The 16,477-nt window shown below is 35.9% G+C and overlaps 1 protein-coding gene across 1 annotated transcript in view; it reads right to left on the reverse strand.

Moving 5' to 3' along the window:
• Positions 1-14,608, reverse strand: part of LOC114878195 — a 164,477-nt gene extending 149,869 nt beyond the window's left edge. Inside the window, exons 1-3 of the mRNA XM_029191711.2 lie at positions 14,587-14,608; positions 14,422-14,495; positions 4,918-5,138 (exon numbers count right to left, since the gene is read on the reverse strand). Of these exons, the coding sequence (XP_029047544.2) occupies positions 4,918-5,138; positions 14,422-14,495; positions 14,587-14,608 (317 nt within the window). The remainder of the gene's footprint in view (positions 1-4,917; positions 5,139-14,421; positions 14,496-14,586) is intronic.
• Positions 14,609-16,477: the final 1,869 nt, after the last annotated feature.

Below are 16,477 nucleotides of genomic sequence, written 5' to 3' on the forward strand. Positions count from 1 at the left end.
ACCATTATCGACCTAATTCTCAATCTAATTTAAAAATTCTAGTTTTTAAATATCACTGTCAAATAACAGAAAATATATTTGCAGTTACAAATTTACGAAATATGCTCTGAAATATTGTTTAATATAGCTTAATAAAAAATATTCTCAGGACACAAGGACTAAAATTAAAAAATGCTATAAATCAATGAAAAATTCAATAACACCAGACTATTAGCTTATGTTGCGTTTATCATCGTCTTGAAAGTACATTTCGATTCGTTGGCTAACAGTTCGTGATTTAGAATTAAAATTCACTGAAGTGTTCCGTGCTTCGTGCGGATTATCGTTTAGCTGGTTGGGTCAAATAATTCGATACACGTATTTCCTAAGGAATTCACTTTTACCCCCCCACTTTCAAACTGCTGTTTTCTTTATTTCAACTTTTCTCAATAACACAGAAGAAGGAACAACTATGCTCAATATAAAAACAAAAGGAAATCTGGAAATTGTATTATGAACGTAATCCATTACAGGAAAGACGAGTTTACTCGTTTCTCCAGATTTATCTTAAAATCTTGTTCCCTCCAGTTATACTACTTATTTTTATTACGGAAAGAAAATACCTTAACTCGTCTTTACTCATGGAAAATAGGAACTTTTTGGGTGGTAAATGATTAAATTATATGAACACAATTAGCCTCATTAACAAACTGTCGCTAATGACAATGGGGTAAATGACATTTGTCAGGATGATAGATTTATAATAAACATAATTGTAATTTGAATTACAGGTAGTCAGGAAATTTGAAGAAAAATGTGTTTAAAATTGGCAGAAACCCACAATTGGGTATATCCAATAATTACAGTGGCGTAGCAGTAAAGGTAAATTTCCAATTTTTGGTCTCGGATTCAATTTGGTTAGGTAAACATTTTTTTCTTTTTAGTTTATGTAACTGGAAATTTATTTAAAAAATTTTGAAATCTACGCTTACTGTAAGCATTGCGCCATAGCCACTTTGGGATGAAACCAGGGGCGGACTGAAGATTAGTGACACAATGGGCTCTCTTATAGCATACGGCCTGTAATTTTAATTGATTAGGCCCTAATTCCCATCCGGCCCACCAGTAATTTTCTCGTGCTCTCGATGGTCAGTCCACCCCTGGATGAAAGGATCTATTACCTAAATATACCCGATAGTGCTGTTTCCTAAATTCTAAACGTATTCTTCATAAAATTGATTTGGCATCTGTGGCTTACAATTAGTATAAATGCTGGTCCATCATCCTACCAAATTTTATTAAGATCAGTGAGAACCACATTTGAAGCATCCTTTGTAAGACATTCATATGTATGAATGATAAAACTGGGTACTTGAAACTGCATTCTTGTAGATCAAATACAACTTTTATTTTTCATTTCTTTTTTTTTTTTGAAGATACAATGTGTGGCTAGTAAGTAACAAGACTAGAATTCTGTGGACCAATTACGTTGCATATATTTCAATTAAGCGAATAAATATTGTTATTAGATAAACAGAAACAGTCCTTATGAATTTTAAGAAGGTTAAGTTATAATTTCACTGGTCCACATTGTTGGAAGTTATTATTAACTTGAAATTTTTACTGAAAATATCTCTTATGCTCATCAAATTTTTTATTTTTTTGGTAAGACTTCGGAATAGTACCACACTTGGATTTTGTTCAAACTGTAGGTAGAGAGTGTTTAGGGTATAACTAACTAAAATACGAAGTCTCAACGTGCGGAAATGCCAATGTGCGAAGTTGTGGTATATCGAGTTTCCTCGCTTCCTTAACCGAATTTATGGTTTAAATTAAAAAAAAAAGACCTACCCCAACCGTTTATGCTTCACGTGGAGGAAATGTTCGAAAAGACCCATTTTACCCACTAAAACCTCCACGGTGACCTACACTGGGGCTATAGGGGCCCTATCTCGGCGGAGAGTCCAACCTTTGAGCCTCCCGCTACGTGCCAACTCCGTCGACGCCCGGGGCCACGCCCGACGGCGGCGGCACCTCGTGCTGCGTGTAATGGCGACCGGGGCTTCAGCCCCGGCCACCCGACCTAATCTAACCATAACCTAACCGAACCTTACTTTTCTTTTAGTAGTTCGGTTAGGTTAAGCTAGTTTCTTGTTTTTTTGAAGAGAATGCCCAGAAAAGGTGAAAAAGATCGGTTTTCGCGATTTTCTATATCTCGGCACGTTAAAGTTTCCGCAAGTAGAAACTTTATATTTACGTTACCAATAACCTAACATATAAGTGTATGAAGTTTGAACACAATCGGAGTGTGGTACTAATCCCGAGATAAGCCATTTTTTTTTCTCTATTGAGTTTTTTTATTATTGTAAACAAAAAACATTAACAATGTTTTAAAAATAAAAAGGAATTTTTACACGATTTTGTATATTTATAATGAATCTGTACTATACATTTTATAGTTATCTAAAATTTTCTAATTTCATACACGTGATTGAATTAAAAAATATTAACTGAGATACTTTCAGTCTTTTACTTTAAACAGTAGTTTTTATATTGGGAATGTTAATGAAATGACTGTGTAATCATTTTTATCAAACTTTGCAGTACTCTTATGTTACCCAATCATGTCAGATCTTCTCTGATTAATCGATGTCTTTTATTAATAATTTGAAAATTAAGCTGTAACTAGCATTTTGGTAAAAGAAAATTTTGTTCAGAATCACCCCAGTTACTACCCATTGGAAGAATACCCACCCTGTAACAGAACACCCTGTATATGTATGTACACGCAGCACCCTAATACTTGCCCCTAAAAAGATTCAAAGTAATACAGTAATGCCCTGAAAGTAAATGTAGTTTTATCTCCTATCCGTAGGACAGGCCTGTCTAACATGCGGCCCGCGGGCCACTCGTGGGTTCTTCCCCTACCACGGAGCTCGTGCTCCGCTCCCCCCACTCTTCCAGTTGGTTCCCCGACTCTTCCAATAGAAGGTCTACCATTTATCTCGGAACCCATGCGCGCGTGAATTCATGAATGTGGCAATAGCGCAATGTTTGGCATGATCGGCGATACTTTGGTCAGAGATTCGATTTGGCATACGAGTATGTTTGTCTCTCTGCCGATCGCGCCCGAGTTTTGCCGAGCTGAGCCGAGCCGAGCCGACTCGAAGTTCCACTGCTCGTCGTGCATACTCGTATCCCGAATCGAATCTCGGATCAGAGTTCGGTCGATTACCAACTTAACTCTAGGGATTTTTACATCGCTCCCCACAGCTGTCTACATAACATTATATTTTCAGCAATGGTTTGCAGTGGGCGCATCTATAGAATTTTAGCGCTGTTGCCACATTCATGAGTTCGCGCGCGCACGAGTTCCAAGATAAATGGTAGACCCTGTATTTGACGCGTATTCCTGGTCCTAGCTGTTAGAAATCGCTGCCTCAATACTGACACTACTAGATGGTGGGAGAAGTTTGAAGCGGTAAGAGTGGGAGCAGTGGCTCTTTCGCTTCTAGCAGTTAGACAGGCCTGCCGTAGGAGACGGAGGGCAATTTTATCAGTTTTGAAACTGCTTTGAACGAACGAACTTCCATGGTTTCTTTTTTACGCTTCACTGACAACGAGTCACCAACACAGTCGAACACCGACGTTATTTCTTTCACATTCCTTAAGTTTATTGTTTCGTATTTTTGCTAAAGAACGAACCGGCAATTCCTAGAACACCTACGTCCCCCGTTAGACGACGCGATGTGGTTCCAACGGGCATCTATTGTAGGGGCATTACTGTAGTACTTAAATTTAATCTAGACAAATGCAACAAAAGTCGATAAATTTCAATGAAAGGTGTATAAATATTAAGACTGTGATAAACTTGAAATAAATTTTCTTATTGAAATCAATAGTATCAGTCTCGTTATCTACTAGTCATACTTCATGTACCTAAATATCTTCATTTTAATGTTCTGAGCATAAATCAGTCCAACTACAATTGTATAGGTACCACACAAACGTTTTACAGTTCTAGTTTATTGTAGACCCAGTTTCGTTCAATCAATAATTAATTATCCTATCGGGATATAATAGACATCAAACGAAACGAATAAAGACCTATGAGGAAGTATAAATCGAACCTATGTACCAACTTCCAACGTGAATCAACACGTGGAATCCACACCGAATGACACATAATCTCTAGAGACGTGCAGGTACCCATAAGGGTTGAGCAGTCGTATCGAGTTGGGTAAAATCGAAATGTATCGAGCACCCGAACAGTCAGGTACCCGAGCCCCTTCGACTTTACCAAACTCGAATCGAACCTGAAATTTCGGGTACTCGCATACCCCTAATAATCTCCTTATACAGGGTCTACCATTTATCTCGGAACCCGTGCGCGCGTGAACTCATTAATATGGCAACAGCGCAACGTTTGGCATGATCGGCGATACTTTGGTCCGAGATTCGATTCGGGATACGAGTATGTTTGTCTCTCTGCCGATCGCGTCCGAGTTTTGCCGAGCCGAGCCGAGCCGAGCCGAGTCGAAGTTCCACTGCTCGTCGTGCATACTCGTATCCCGAATCGAATCTCGGACCAGAGTTCGGTCGATTACCAACTTAACTCTAGGGATTTTTACATCGCTCCCCACAGCTCTCTACATAACATTATACTTTCAGCAATGGTTTGCAGAGAGCGCACCTATCGAATTTTAACGCTGTTGCCACTTTCATAAGTTCGCACGCACACGGGTTCCGAGATAAATGGTAGACCCTGTAGAGTCGTCGACTCTATTTGTCCTGACACACAAAAAAACTATGAAGTTATTATCTTGATGAGTGTTAGCGCTCATCACTCGACGTACAAGGAAGCGTGCTGTGCCGGTTAAAAAGGATTGTCTAGGGTACACGAATGTCCATCAAAAGGAAGAAATCGAATTCACTCACCGCGATCCTGTGTGACCATTGGAACGTCTGCCACTACTTTCTTTGTCTTCGTCGTCTTCCTCGTCTCTCGAGGTAGCCAGCGAGTGGGGAGCGGAAGAGGGAGCACTGCTACCGGAATCGGGCCCAGGGCCCATCCTCGAACCGGAAGCACCGCTGCAGCCCGCCGAAGACGTCGACAGACCACCCCCTCCCTGGCCCTCCTCGTTCTCCGCACGATCCACCTGAAAAATCATTTAATTATCATTTAAAAAGTGAGTAGATAAACACGTTGACATCCGTAATAGGCTCAATCAGATTTAATAAAAATGTACAATAGAGGATTACAACAAAATTTCAATATGATAGTGAAATATGACAATGTATTCAGTGATGAATATTTCGCACCTTCTATTGCAAATTTTTTAATACAATAATTCAAGCAAGAGCGGATTTAGATTTCTGAAACCTGAGACTACAAAACTATCGAGGAGCCTCTTGATTGACAAACTTGGTTCAAAAATTAAAATTTATTCCAAGCAAAACATTTAATTTTAAAGAAAAATAATAACCTATAATTAAATAACACTGCAAGAGAAATATCGAAAAGAAATATTTTAATAATTTAATGATTTAAAAGTTTAAAAATGGTTTTATTTCTGTAATAACAATTAGATTCAAAATTTTCAAAATTGTGGTAGATTTCAAAGTTTGAAATTTTCTAAATCATCATCATAAAACAATGGAAAAATTATTATATCATCAAATCTTCATTATGAAAAAGCATTACATTATCATTATATAATTATACAAATCTCCATTAGCTATATAGCTATAGGTATTTATATCACTGTACATATAATGATGATTCATAAAAATTAAGAGGAAAGAATTTATTTTTGCAATAGCAATTGTGCACACAATTTGCAAACTTATAGTAGAATGCAAACTCTGAAACTTTTGGGTGTAATAGATAGAAAGTCCACCACCCCCGAAAGTTTGCCCAATGTTGTAGTCACCCTTACACCGTTTTTGAAAATTTTCAAAAATATTAAAAAATACGATTTCAATTTCTTTAAGGAGTCAACCGGCACTTGTGATTCCCAAAGGAAATGGTAAATTATGTAACTAAAATGTAATTAAAATATAACAATAATTTTCACTAACTTTTTAGTAAACTATCACACCATGAAATATTAAGCGAGAAGTAGGAAAAATTTTTATTAATCATTGAAAATTCTGTTAACTAGAAATGATGTAAATCTTTTGCGATATTACAGTTAATTGTTGGTAGTCTTAATTAACACTTCTAGATACCAATAGCACGCCAGTTCAACCACCTGAATGACCGATTTACCACGAAACATCCATCCAAACTATTGTAACTTTAATCGAATTCATTGTGTTGGATAGGAAAACGTATTGTTGTATGTGGTTAGATGGTTAACCACATCACGAATGAAATTCATTTCATTCGGTAGATACTAAATATTGTTCGAAACGCATCACGAACTTGATGTATACAAATTATTATATTTACTCGATAAATAGTTTTCTACGCTGAATTCGAATCAGAGTTTCTCTTCATAGTTCTCAATTCTTGAAAAATTTAATTCTAAAAAAGAAAATTAATATTTTACGCGGTTAAATGAATTTTATGCTGTATTTATACAAACTGTTGACATTGTAAATTGCCTATTTACAGGAACAATTTGTATAAAATTAAAAAATTCATGACACTGACATAACTATTAAATAAATCAATATTTTTATTCGAATCAAAAAAAAATTTTGAATATTTTTAAAATGCATTAGAATATATTTATGAAGTTCAATAATTAAAAAGCTGCATTAATTTCTTTTAAAAAATTTCCAAAAATTACCCTTTTTTAGGGTCATTACACAATGAAGACTTTTCAAGAGCTCGTATCATTAATTTTTCAAGCTTTACGTATACACCAACGTATTCTAAATAGAGATAAAAAATATAACAGAAGATGCGCTGTCCGTCAACAATGACGTTGCAATTTAATTGTCGCTCTTTCAGATCGCACAGAACGCTCGAAACAAAACACGTTTGGCTCGTGTTCCCCGCAAGCTTCTTTCCTTTGTCTCGTGTCTCCGGTTCCCCGTCGTTCAGTGAATTAATTATTCCTAGCAGATGCTGATAATGGTCAGGAACTAATAGAAACAGGATGCTGCCTGAACTTCTAATGTGTTCAATTAATAGCCTCGCATAAATTGGGTCAACGGGTTAAAGCAATTTAATTGTTCCGGTCAACTATCAAGGAGTCTCGCTTTTCATCGAAACTCCACCACCCGTCGATCCTCTCGGGACTAATGACAATATCGGTACGTGAGTAGTAGCCGAATAATCAGGCACGATAGAACCTACCGAATATTCTACTATGTAAACATTCTGCTACTAAAATATGCAGCACCAAATATGCAATGTCGCTAGTAGTGTGGAATATGCATCGTCGTTAGTGGATCCCCTTGGGCTCGTAAAGTCCAAGATACATTTCGAATGGGACCCCACTCTAGACAAATTAACATAAAGCGACTGAGTTTCAGAATGTTAGAACATCAGAACTTTAGAATTTCAAAGTTAGAACTGTGGAATTTAGGAATTTGAAAATTAGATTTTCAGGATTAAAAATTTTTAGAATGTTAGAATTTTGGAATTCTGAAACTTTGGAATATGGAATTTTGAGATTTGGAATATTGGAATTTTTGAAATTTTTAATTTTGAAACTGAAATTTGTAAATTTTTGACCTTTGGAATTTGAAAATTTGAAAACTGGAATTTCGAAATTTTTGAACTATGGAACTTTAGAATTTTGGAATCTCAAAACTTTTGAAATTCATGATCTCAAAATTTTTGAATTTTGGAAGGTATTATTTTCAACATAATATATTTTCCATCTCTAACAAATAATAGGTTAATAGTAATACTAAAACTGAACTCCACTTTTGAGGTCAACTGTATGTATTAACATATATATACAGGGTCTACCATTTATTTCAAAACTCGTGCGCGCGTGAACTCATGAATGTGGCAACAGCACAACGTTTGGCATGATCGCCGATACTCTGGTCCGAGATTCGATTCGGGATACAAGTATTGTACTGTGCGTTGCAGCTAAGTTGCCGAGCACCAACAAACTGAACCGACAGAGGGGCAAGGGGACTGTGCGTTCGCTCCACCTAATCCCTTCCAGGAGCCCGTAACTTGAGAAGTGGGCGACCAGATTGCATAGGCGTAAAATTTCCATATTTGCGGAAGATACATTTAACTATATAAACATGCCATTTTTTCGGGATATCAATAGATTTTTTATAATACTCGTTCTTGACAATAGTTGTTATTATGCAAAATTTATGGAAATTACATTATGGAAAGTGTATAAACTCTCCTGTTTTCTTAATAATGTAAACCCCGAATCTACCTCTACGCCGATACATTCAACTCGCCGCTCGCTATCGCTTCATCTCATTCTGTTTCAATGTCTGTCCTTGGCGACGTTCGTCACGCGATAGATTTGTGGATGTAAGGGCCTCAGCCAATAAACATAATACGTGTGACTGGAGGCAGGTCAACGAATTTGATTGGACGGCAACTTAGCTGCAACACACAGTACTTACAGCGATGAGATGTTGCGGAGGCTAAGGAGTGACTCCTCGGTCTACCCCGCCTAGTCCCAACGTCGTCATGCCATTTGACTTTGCGGTGTGCTTAGTATGTGTGAGCGTTTCGACCAATAACGCGCGACAGTCTAGAATGCGTGTGCATTAGGCGTGACTAGAAACCTCTGACCAATCGTACCCGCATTCCTTAGCGTCCGCAACATCTCATCGGTGCACAGTATGTTTGTTTCTCTGTCGATCGCATCCGAGTTTTGCCGAGCCGAGCCGAGCCGAGCCGAGTCGAAGTTCCACTGCTCGTCGTGCATACTCGTATCCCGAATCGAATCTCGGACCAGAGTTCGGTCGATTACCAACTTAACTCTAGGGATTTTTACATCGCTCCCCAGAGCTCTCTACATGACATTATACTTTCAGCAATGGTTTGCAGAGGGCGCATCTATCGAATTTTAGCGCTGTTGCCACATTCACGAGTTCGCGCGCGCACGGGTTCCGAGATAAATGGTAGACCCTGTATATCGGTAACTGCCCCTTGACTGTACCCGGATTATGGGGATACAAACGATCGCATGGCGTTCGAAACGAGATTGTCCGAAGTTTCAACTGTGAGATCTATCCGAAGGAAATCCAAGATTCAAACGGCTCAACAGACGGAAGAGAGATGTTACTTTCAAATAATCCTAAAGATCTGAGAACTAGTTCAATGTTAGGTACATTCGACGTATCACTAATGGATGCAAATCGAAAGCAATTCGATTCGACAAGCACAAACAACCAGAACTGTTCAAAGATACGTCGCGTCAGGGCAAATAAATCTGTGGATGAATATTCAAGTTTTTCTTGCTCAAAGGAATCGTTTCACCTGACAATTGCTTTACAATTCAAAACGAGTCTTCATGGTACCTTTCAACGTAGATTCAAACAAAAATATGGATTTGTTGACTTGCCTTTTAATTCTTTTTGGTTCACTGAATATCTGTGTTAACTTGTAAGGGGTAGAGTTTTTCCTTTGTCAGAGAATATTTCTTTTTGCAATCGTTTAAATTTTATATAAAGAAGTGTACATACACCCGTGATCAAATCAGGCTTTCCTGGGAAAAATAGCGATGGAGGGGAAGCAAGGACTTGCAAAATCTTGGTTTCCACGATACTGATATTAAAAGTATGAATGATAAATAAATATCAGTTCAAATTTTTTCCGCGTGAGTGATAAAGCTACCCTCCTATGTATGAGGTCTCCTCCCCCCGCATTGTTATTTCTCCCAGGAATGTCTACGAGGAAAGATGAGAACCAGGCACATCACCATTTTTCCTGGGAAAGCATGATTTCGTCGCGACTCTGCATTACATACAGGGTGTCTCAAGTCAAGTAGTACAATTGGGCAGGGGGTGATTCTACAAAAATAAATGAGCCAAAAAAGGAATACATTTTTTTTGTTTGAACTTTTGTTTTCGAATAAATTGAGTTTGAAAAGTCGTCAAGTGTACGTGCACTAATAAGAAAAGTATCCGAGGTGTTCCTCACCTATTTTCTTTATTCTGTGATATGTATTTCTTTATACGTGCTAATTCGTTCATTTAAGGTTCATTTAAGGCCCGAAAAACCTTTTTTTTTTACATATACCGAGAATGAATAGAAATCTTTTAATGAAGTCAACGGAAAATTATTTGTCATAAAAGGGCGATGTTATAGGCATTCCTTTCATCTTAAAGGGTTGCATCCCCCAACTTATATAAAGAAAACCAACCATTTATAAGAAAAAGTTTATTCCATATTTTAAGTAGTTTATAGAAAAAGAATTTTCTTCTGTTCTCGTTTTTTTTAAATTATTTTTAGTAGAAACAAATCGTTTGCCAACTAATGCCACACAACTTTAAAATTATTTCAAAGCAGGATAGAAAAACTTAGATAAAGAGTACATATGTTAAAAAATTAATAAACAAAATAGACATTTCAATTAAAAATAGTAATAATTAAAATCTAATAGTTTTAATCAATTTAACCACTTTCAAGTATTTTAATAAAGTAGTGTACAAACTTGTGGTATTATAGAATAACGAAATTTTAGATGTTTCAAAATGTCGATTTGTTAGATTGTTTTCTAATGAGAAAACCGTAAAACTGAAACTTGGAAGAATCGTGCAATCTGAAAAATGTAAAACCATAATACTGTAGATTTACAAAACTATAAATTCTTGAACCGCAGAACTATCAGATTGCAGAATTGTAAAATCGCTAAACTGAGGTAAAACCATAAAACTGTACAGTTATGGTAGCATAGAATTATTATAACGCTATAAAATTACACATTTGTTGAACTATACAATTTTTGTTAACATAGAACTGCAGGTCGATGTAATATAAAGATTGCCAGATTGGAGAATAATAGCAGCATAAACTGAAATAGTGGTGAAGAATATTTAAGTAGCTATGCACCGAGTTGCATATGTAGATTAAAACACTGATAGTAAAAGAAAGATGGTAGAATACAGACACTACAATATCAGTAAAATAATAGTAGTGTAAGTACATGTGACTTATGTAGGATCAGATTAAGATTTCTAGGGGACAGGACTTTCAAGTCTTTTAAGGCCCTCTTGGTTGACAAACTTGGTTCAAAAATTAAAATTTATTCTAAATAATATAACATTTAATTATAAAGAAGTAAGACAACAGTAAAAGCAAAATTTCATCCAATATTTTTTTACATAGTAAATGAAAGCCTTAGAACGAGATCCAGGGCTGTAGTCTTCCCTAGGCCTCCCCTTGATCCGGCACTGCTTTCGACATTGTACCTCAATATTTTTTTACGTAGAATATTCCCAAGAAAGGAATCAAAAGTGACTTAGAAATCTTTAAAAATCTTCCAACTAAAAAAAAAACTGATTACTACCATGTTTGTGATTTTTTGTTGGAATATGAACTTTTGATAGAAGATATTTAGTTATTTTGTTTCTTGTAAATCACCATAACATATTTAGATTTCATAAAACGAAACAAATTCAAAATTTCATAAGCTGAGTTTTATTTTTATTGTTTTAGATTTTGGAAAATTATTTCACAGAAAACATATTATAACAAACTAATTAAAAAAAAAAAATGATACTCTAAGTAATGTAATTTCAAACAAAGTATACAAGAAAACAATTGTAGTATAAAAATCTTTTGAAAATGTTGAAAGAAAGAATAGCATTGAGAAAGCTGAACACGAATTTCAAATATTTGATAGTTCGTTATCTTACTGCAAAGCGTTGAAATTGTCGCAGAAGTGCTCTCGCAAATTCCACGATTCACAAGAATAGCGAGCGACGATGAAATTGGCCGCAGTGGCCCTTAGAATCGAGGATCCAGCTTTAGAGCCACTTCTAGAAATGATACGACTTCGAAACCTTGAATACGTATGTATGTATATGTATGTATACAGGTAGCCAGGTTAGAAAAGAAAATCCTTCGATCAATTTAATTTTTTATCTTCGAACTGTCTCCAATTTTAGAAGTAATGCTTTTAATGCTTCGAAGGAAAATGGTTCATCTATTAACCCTTGAACAGCGGAGACTGGGTCAATCGAGACCAAAACTTACAAAACATATATAAGGGTATTATAATATTTAAACGAAAGAATTTCACATATTGGAAGAATAATTTTTAGAGAAGCAGTGTAAAATTTAAATTCGGCCTCTCTCGGCGTTGTTTGAAAAATATTGTATAAATAATAGTAAGTCAAATATATTTTATCGAAAAATTTTAATGAATTTGTGTTCTGAATAGTAAATACAAGTATACCAAAATATAAGTTTAAGATAACGCACAAAAATATTAAACTGAAATAAATATAATTAAGCGAAATTGATGAACCTCCTAAAAAATGTAATTATTTTTATCCACTGAAAATTAATTCATTTGCATTTAACTGAAAATATACTGTGTTCTCTAATTAAGAAGTTCTAATTATGATACACTGTTTGAAGAATAGATATTTCAAATTCTAATTAAACGTACCATTCTAATATTAGATTTAATTTTCGTAATTAAAACTGAAAATTTTTCACATTTAATTGAGCCATGCGATAATTTCGGACGTTGTTTCATTTATGATCTACTTGAACTACTTCCTTGCGAAGGCCTACTCATTTACCTATACTACTCAGAAATAACAGATTTGCCGTTGTTACAACGAAATTAGGACACCCTATGTATACTAATAACTACCATTATGAAATCCAGACAAATTCCCAGCTGTATTAATTCTGTGTACACATTAGAAACTTAAGACTCATTAGAAACTTTAAAATTGAAACGTATTACGTATTCCAAACACGAGTTGGTTATTTCACGGAATTATGATTCGGTTCAAATAACATTAAATATCGATATTACGAAATGAACAAACACTGCGAACGCTAATACAAAATTAAGATGTATCATAAATCATGATAATTATTCAGTTTATCGTGCCAAATGATTGATTTTGGAATCTGAAGTGTCTGACGTGATTCGACAACATAAAATTATTGCAAATCTTTTATGAGTTTCAGAAAAGAGGTAACTAGACTAATTTGAAAAGGATTCTTTCGTACAAGAGGTTCAAAAAGCTTCAGATAAGTGTGCACAAAATTTTCAATACTGTCGGGTCTCAAGTTCGCTCTAAATGGCAATTTATTTTTGGCTACCCAATTATTTTCTTCGCAACAGTGCGTTTGCACAAAATGCTGCGCATACATATGTATAATGGCACAGAGAAATCTCGTTATATTACTGATTTACTGTGTTCATTTTTCATATAAATTAATAGCAGGAACTGGTATATAATAATGTTATATATCGTGGTCGCTAATGATTTTGCTGTTCATGCGACCATTATAAATAAACAATATAAACAAAAAAATATTATCCATTCACATTGGACATAAGTAGTAAATTCAGCATACATAAATAATTAAAAACACATTTCATGTGAATATGCAATCCATCTGACCTTATTTTTGAGTTACAGGTGTTTCAGTCTTTCAATCACATTTATGATAATCTGAACTTTTCAATCAATTGTTTATAACCAAAGTGTGATTATTAATTGTTACTTTTACACTGATTATACTGATTATTATTTAAACATTGTTTCTTTGAACGAAAAATTAATTGGAGAGCCACGTACAATGTAACACATTGATTTCTTCGCATGCCTGAATTAACCCTTTGATTGCTATGGACGCACATATGCGTCAGGTGAAAGCTGTCGGTGCCGCATATCTACATCCGTAATTTATTTCTTCTATATCTTCATCAAATAAAAGTTATCAACGTATATTACTATTTACACGTGATATGTTATCAGATTATGTAACGGGGCGGTCTGGTCGGTGCGCACGGTGTTGCGCAGTGTGGTCGGTTTCCCCGTGCCAGGGTCCGCAAAGTGGTCAGGTTTGTGAAATAACGAGGCAGGTTTATATATATATGGTGCGGCCACCTGCCGCAGCCCCTCGGGCTATTGTCTAGGATGGTGGTGTCTCCTGCCGGGGTCGCTGCAACAAAATATGTCTAACGGTGAGCTGGTGATGGAGCCATGTCGCACTTCGCCTAAGTTTACAGGACTTATATACTACGGTCGGAACCCGGTCCGTTACAGAAGGTTCGCGGAACTTACAAACTAACCGGTCTTACGAACTAGCGCGGTTCTTATACTTTACTACCGCCTTACAAACTAATGAGCGCGGGTACTTATACGCGTGAGCACGGCTGTGAGAGCGCGGAGCGGAGCGCGAACGCGAGCAAACGAGAGTCTAGCGAAAGTGACGAGAAAGGTAGCGGTTGTCGAGGTACCGGACGGAAGAGTCGGGAGATCAGGAAGGTATCTGACTCGTTCGGGCCTGTGTTCGTTTATTACCTTACGCGGCTGCCTCCTCGTACGCCGAGGTGGAACCGAGCAGTGAACGAGGCGACGACCAATCCTGGCCGACCCTGGGACAAACCTCGGGATTGAAAGGAATCGGTTACTAAAGGCCGGGTGCGGTGCCGTGCGGTGCCTCGCAGACAAACCTGCAGATGTTACGAATGCTCACTAGTTTGGTCATCCCGGGACAAACCTCGAAGATGGCGAAACTAGGCGCCTGCGGCTGCTGGACCTACTGGGAGCTGCCAGAACGTGACGTAGTGAAATGCCACGTTCCGACGACCGGCGATCTCTTCGCCAGGTCAAACCATGGCGTCGAGCCGAGCCGCGAGCTCCGGTCCGAACCTCCTAGGAGGACTACTCGGGGCCGAGGCCCCAAAGCAACTCATCGATCATCGCGGCGATCGGTCCTACTTATAGTCTCGCTCGCGGGAGTGGGGATGCCGCCGTGGTGGGGGTCCGCGACGCGCGACGCCGATGCGCAGCTGTCGTCGCAATTATAATGATGTAATAAAATAATGGAAAAAAGCTGAAAAATAAATTGAGAAATGGAATGAAATAAAAAACAATAATAGATGTTATTGACTTAATTATTATTTTGTACACACAACGTTTAAGTTTAGAGCGCTTAGCAATCAAAGGGTTAAGATTTTTGGAGCTCAGGGCTATTAAACCTTAAAAGAGCCCTCTTAATTCATAAACTTGATTAAAAAATTGTCGAAAATTCGAAATAAAATGAAATCAGATTTAATCGTGAAGAAAAAGGACTATAGTAAAAACAAACATTCCCTTCAACATTTTTTGACATATGTAGTAAGCGGAAGGCTTATAACGGGGCCCACTGGAAAGTGGCTCCCCTTACACCTCCCTTATCATATTCTCACGCCACTTTACAGATATACAGAAGGGAAAGAAAATATTCAACTTTAAAATAGTAATTAAGAAGGTGTAATACTAAAAGCAATGAATTAATCTGTGTATCTAATAAATTAAATTAATAGTATTTAAAAAGAATAATGCAAAATTTAGAAAATGAAAGTTACAAAGAAACTTTTTAGTTAAAATTTGGTTAAAACTGACTTTAAATTACTAAATCACTTGAATTACTAAAGCCATTTGAAATAAATTTTCATTGATATTATTTAACGTTAAAATAAAAATATTAAAAGGTATTCAATTTCCACTTGTCAATCAATAAAAAAAATTCTTTTATCAGTAACAGTAAAGGAATCATCGCTACATAACGTGGGAGTTGGACAGTTTCTGTCCTCTGTTTTTTATGGAACTGTATAGCTAGTGAAAGTTATTTTGTTGTACAAGTTCATTTTAATTTTCGTCATGTATTTCTGTTTTTGAAATGAAGCTTTTACATGTTCTGTTTCATAACGTGTATACGCGTTTTATAAATTGGAGTTAACTTGTAGATTGATATTTGAAATTTTGTTGAAGAGAAATGTGTAAACTAGTTTGTACACTTAATACATGTCAATCCGTGCAAAGGGAATATGTTAAATATGCAAAGGGAATATGTCAAATATGCACACGTAACATATGAACATATATTGAAATATCATGATATATTTAAGAAATATGTGATATGCAACGATAAGTATTTGTTTCATGATAATTAACGTTTTTAAGATGAATTTTTAATACTGATGTTTTATCGATTCATCTGTAAATTTTTATAATCCACACAAGTATAATTAGAAGTCTGACTAATTGTAAGTTTTTTTAAAATTCTGGAACTTGAAAATTAAAAAGTTAAAAGATTGAAAAGCTAGGAAACTCGGAAATTAGAAAACTATAAAATTAGAATTATCTAAAACCTTTTGTTATTTTTAACTTTTTTAATTTTTTTAATTTGTTAATTTTAAAAAATTTTATTTTATTATTTTTAAATTCTAAAATTCCTTAATATTATAAAAATAAATTGGGAATGAAGAAAGTGTTGTGGTACGTATTTGTACCATTAATCTTAAGAAAAAAAATATTAGTGTTGGAGAGATCAGTGTCGATACACATATGTACCAGGAGGTTTCAAAGAGTT

This window comes from Osmia bicornis, chromosome 6, assembly GCF_907164935.1.
Source record: "Osmia bicornis bicornis chromosome 6, iOsmBic2.1, whole genome shotgun sequence".
In the NCBI taxonomy this organism is placed as follows: Eukaryota; Metazoa; Arthropoda; class Insecta; order Hymenoptera; family Megachilidae; genus Osmia; species Osmia bicornis.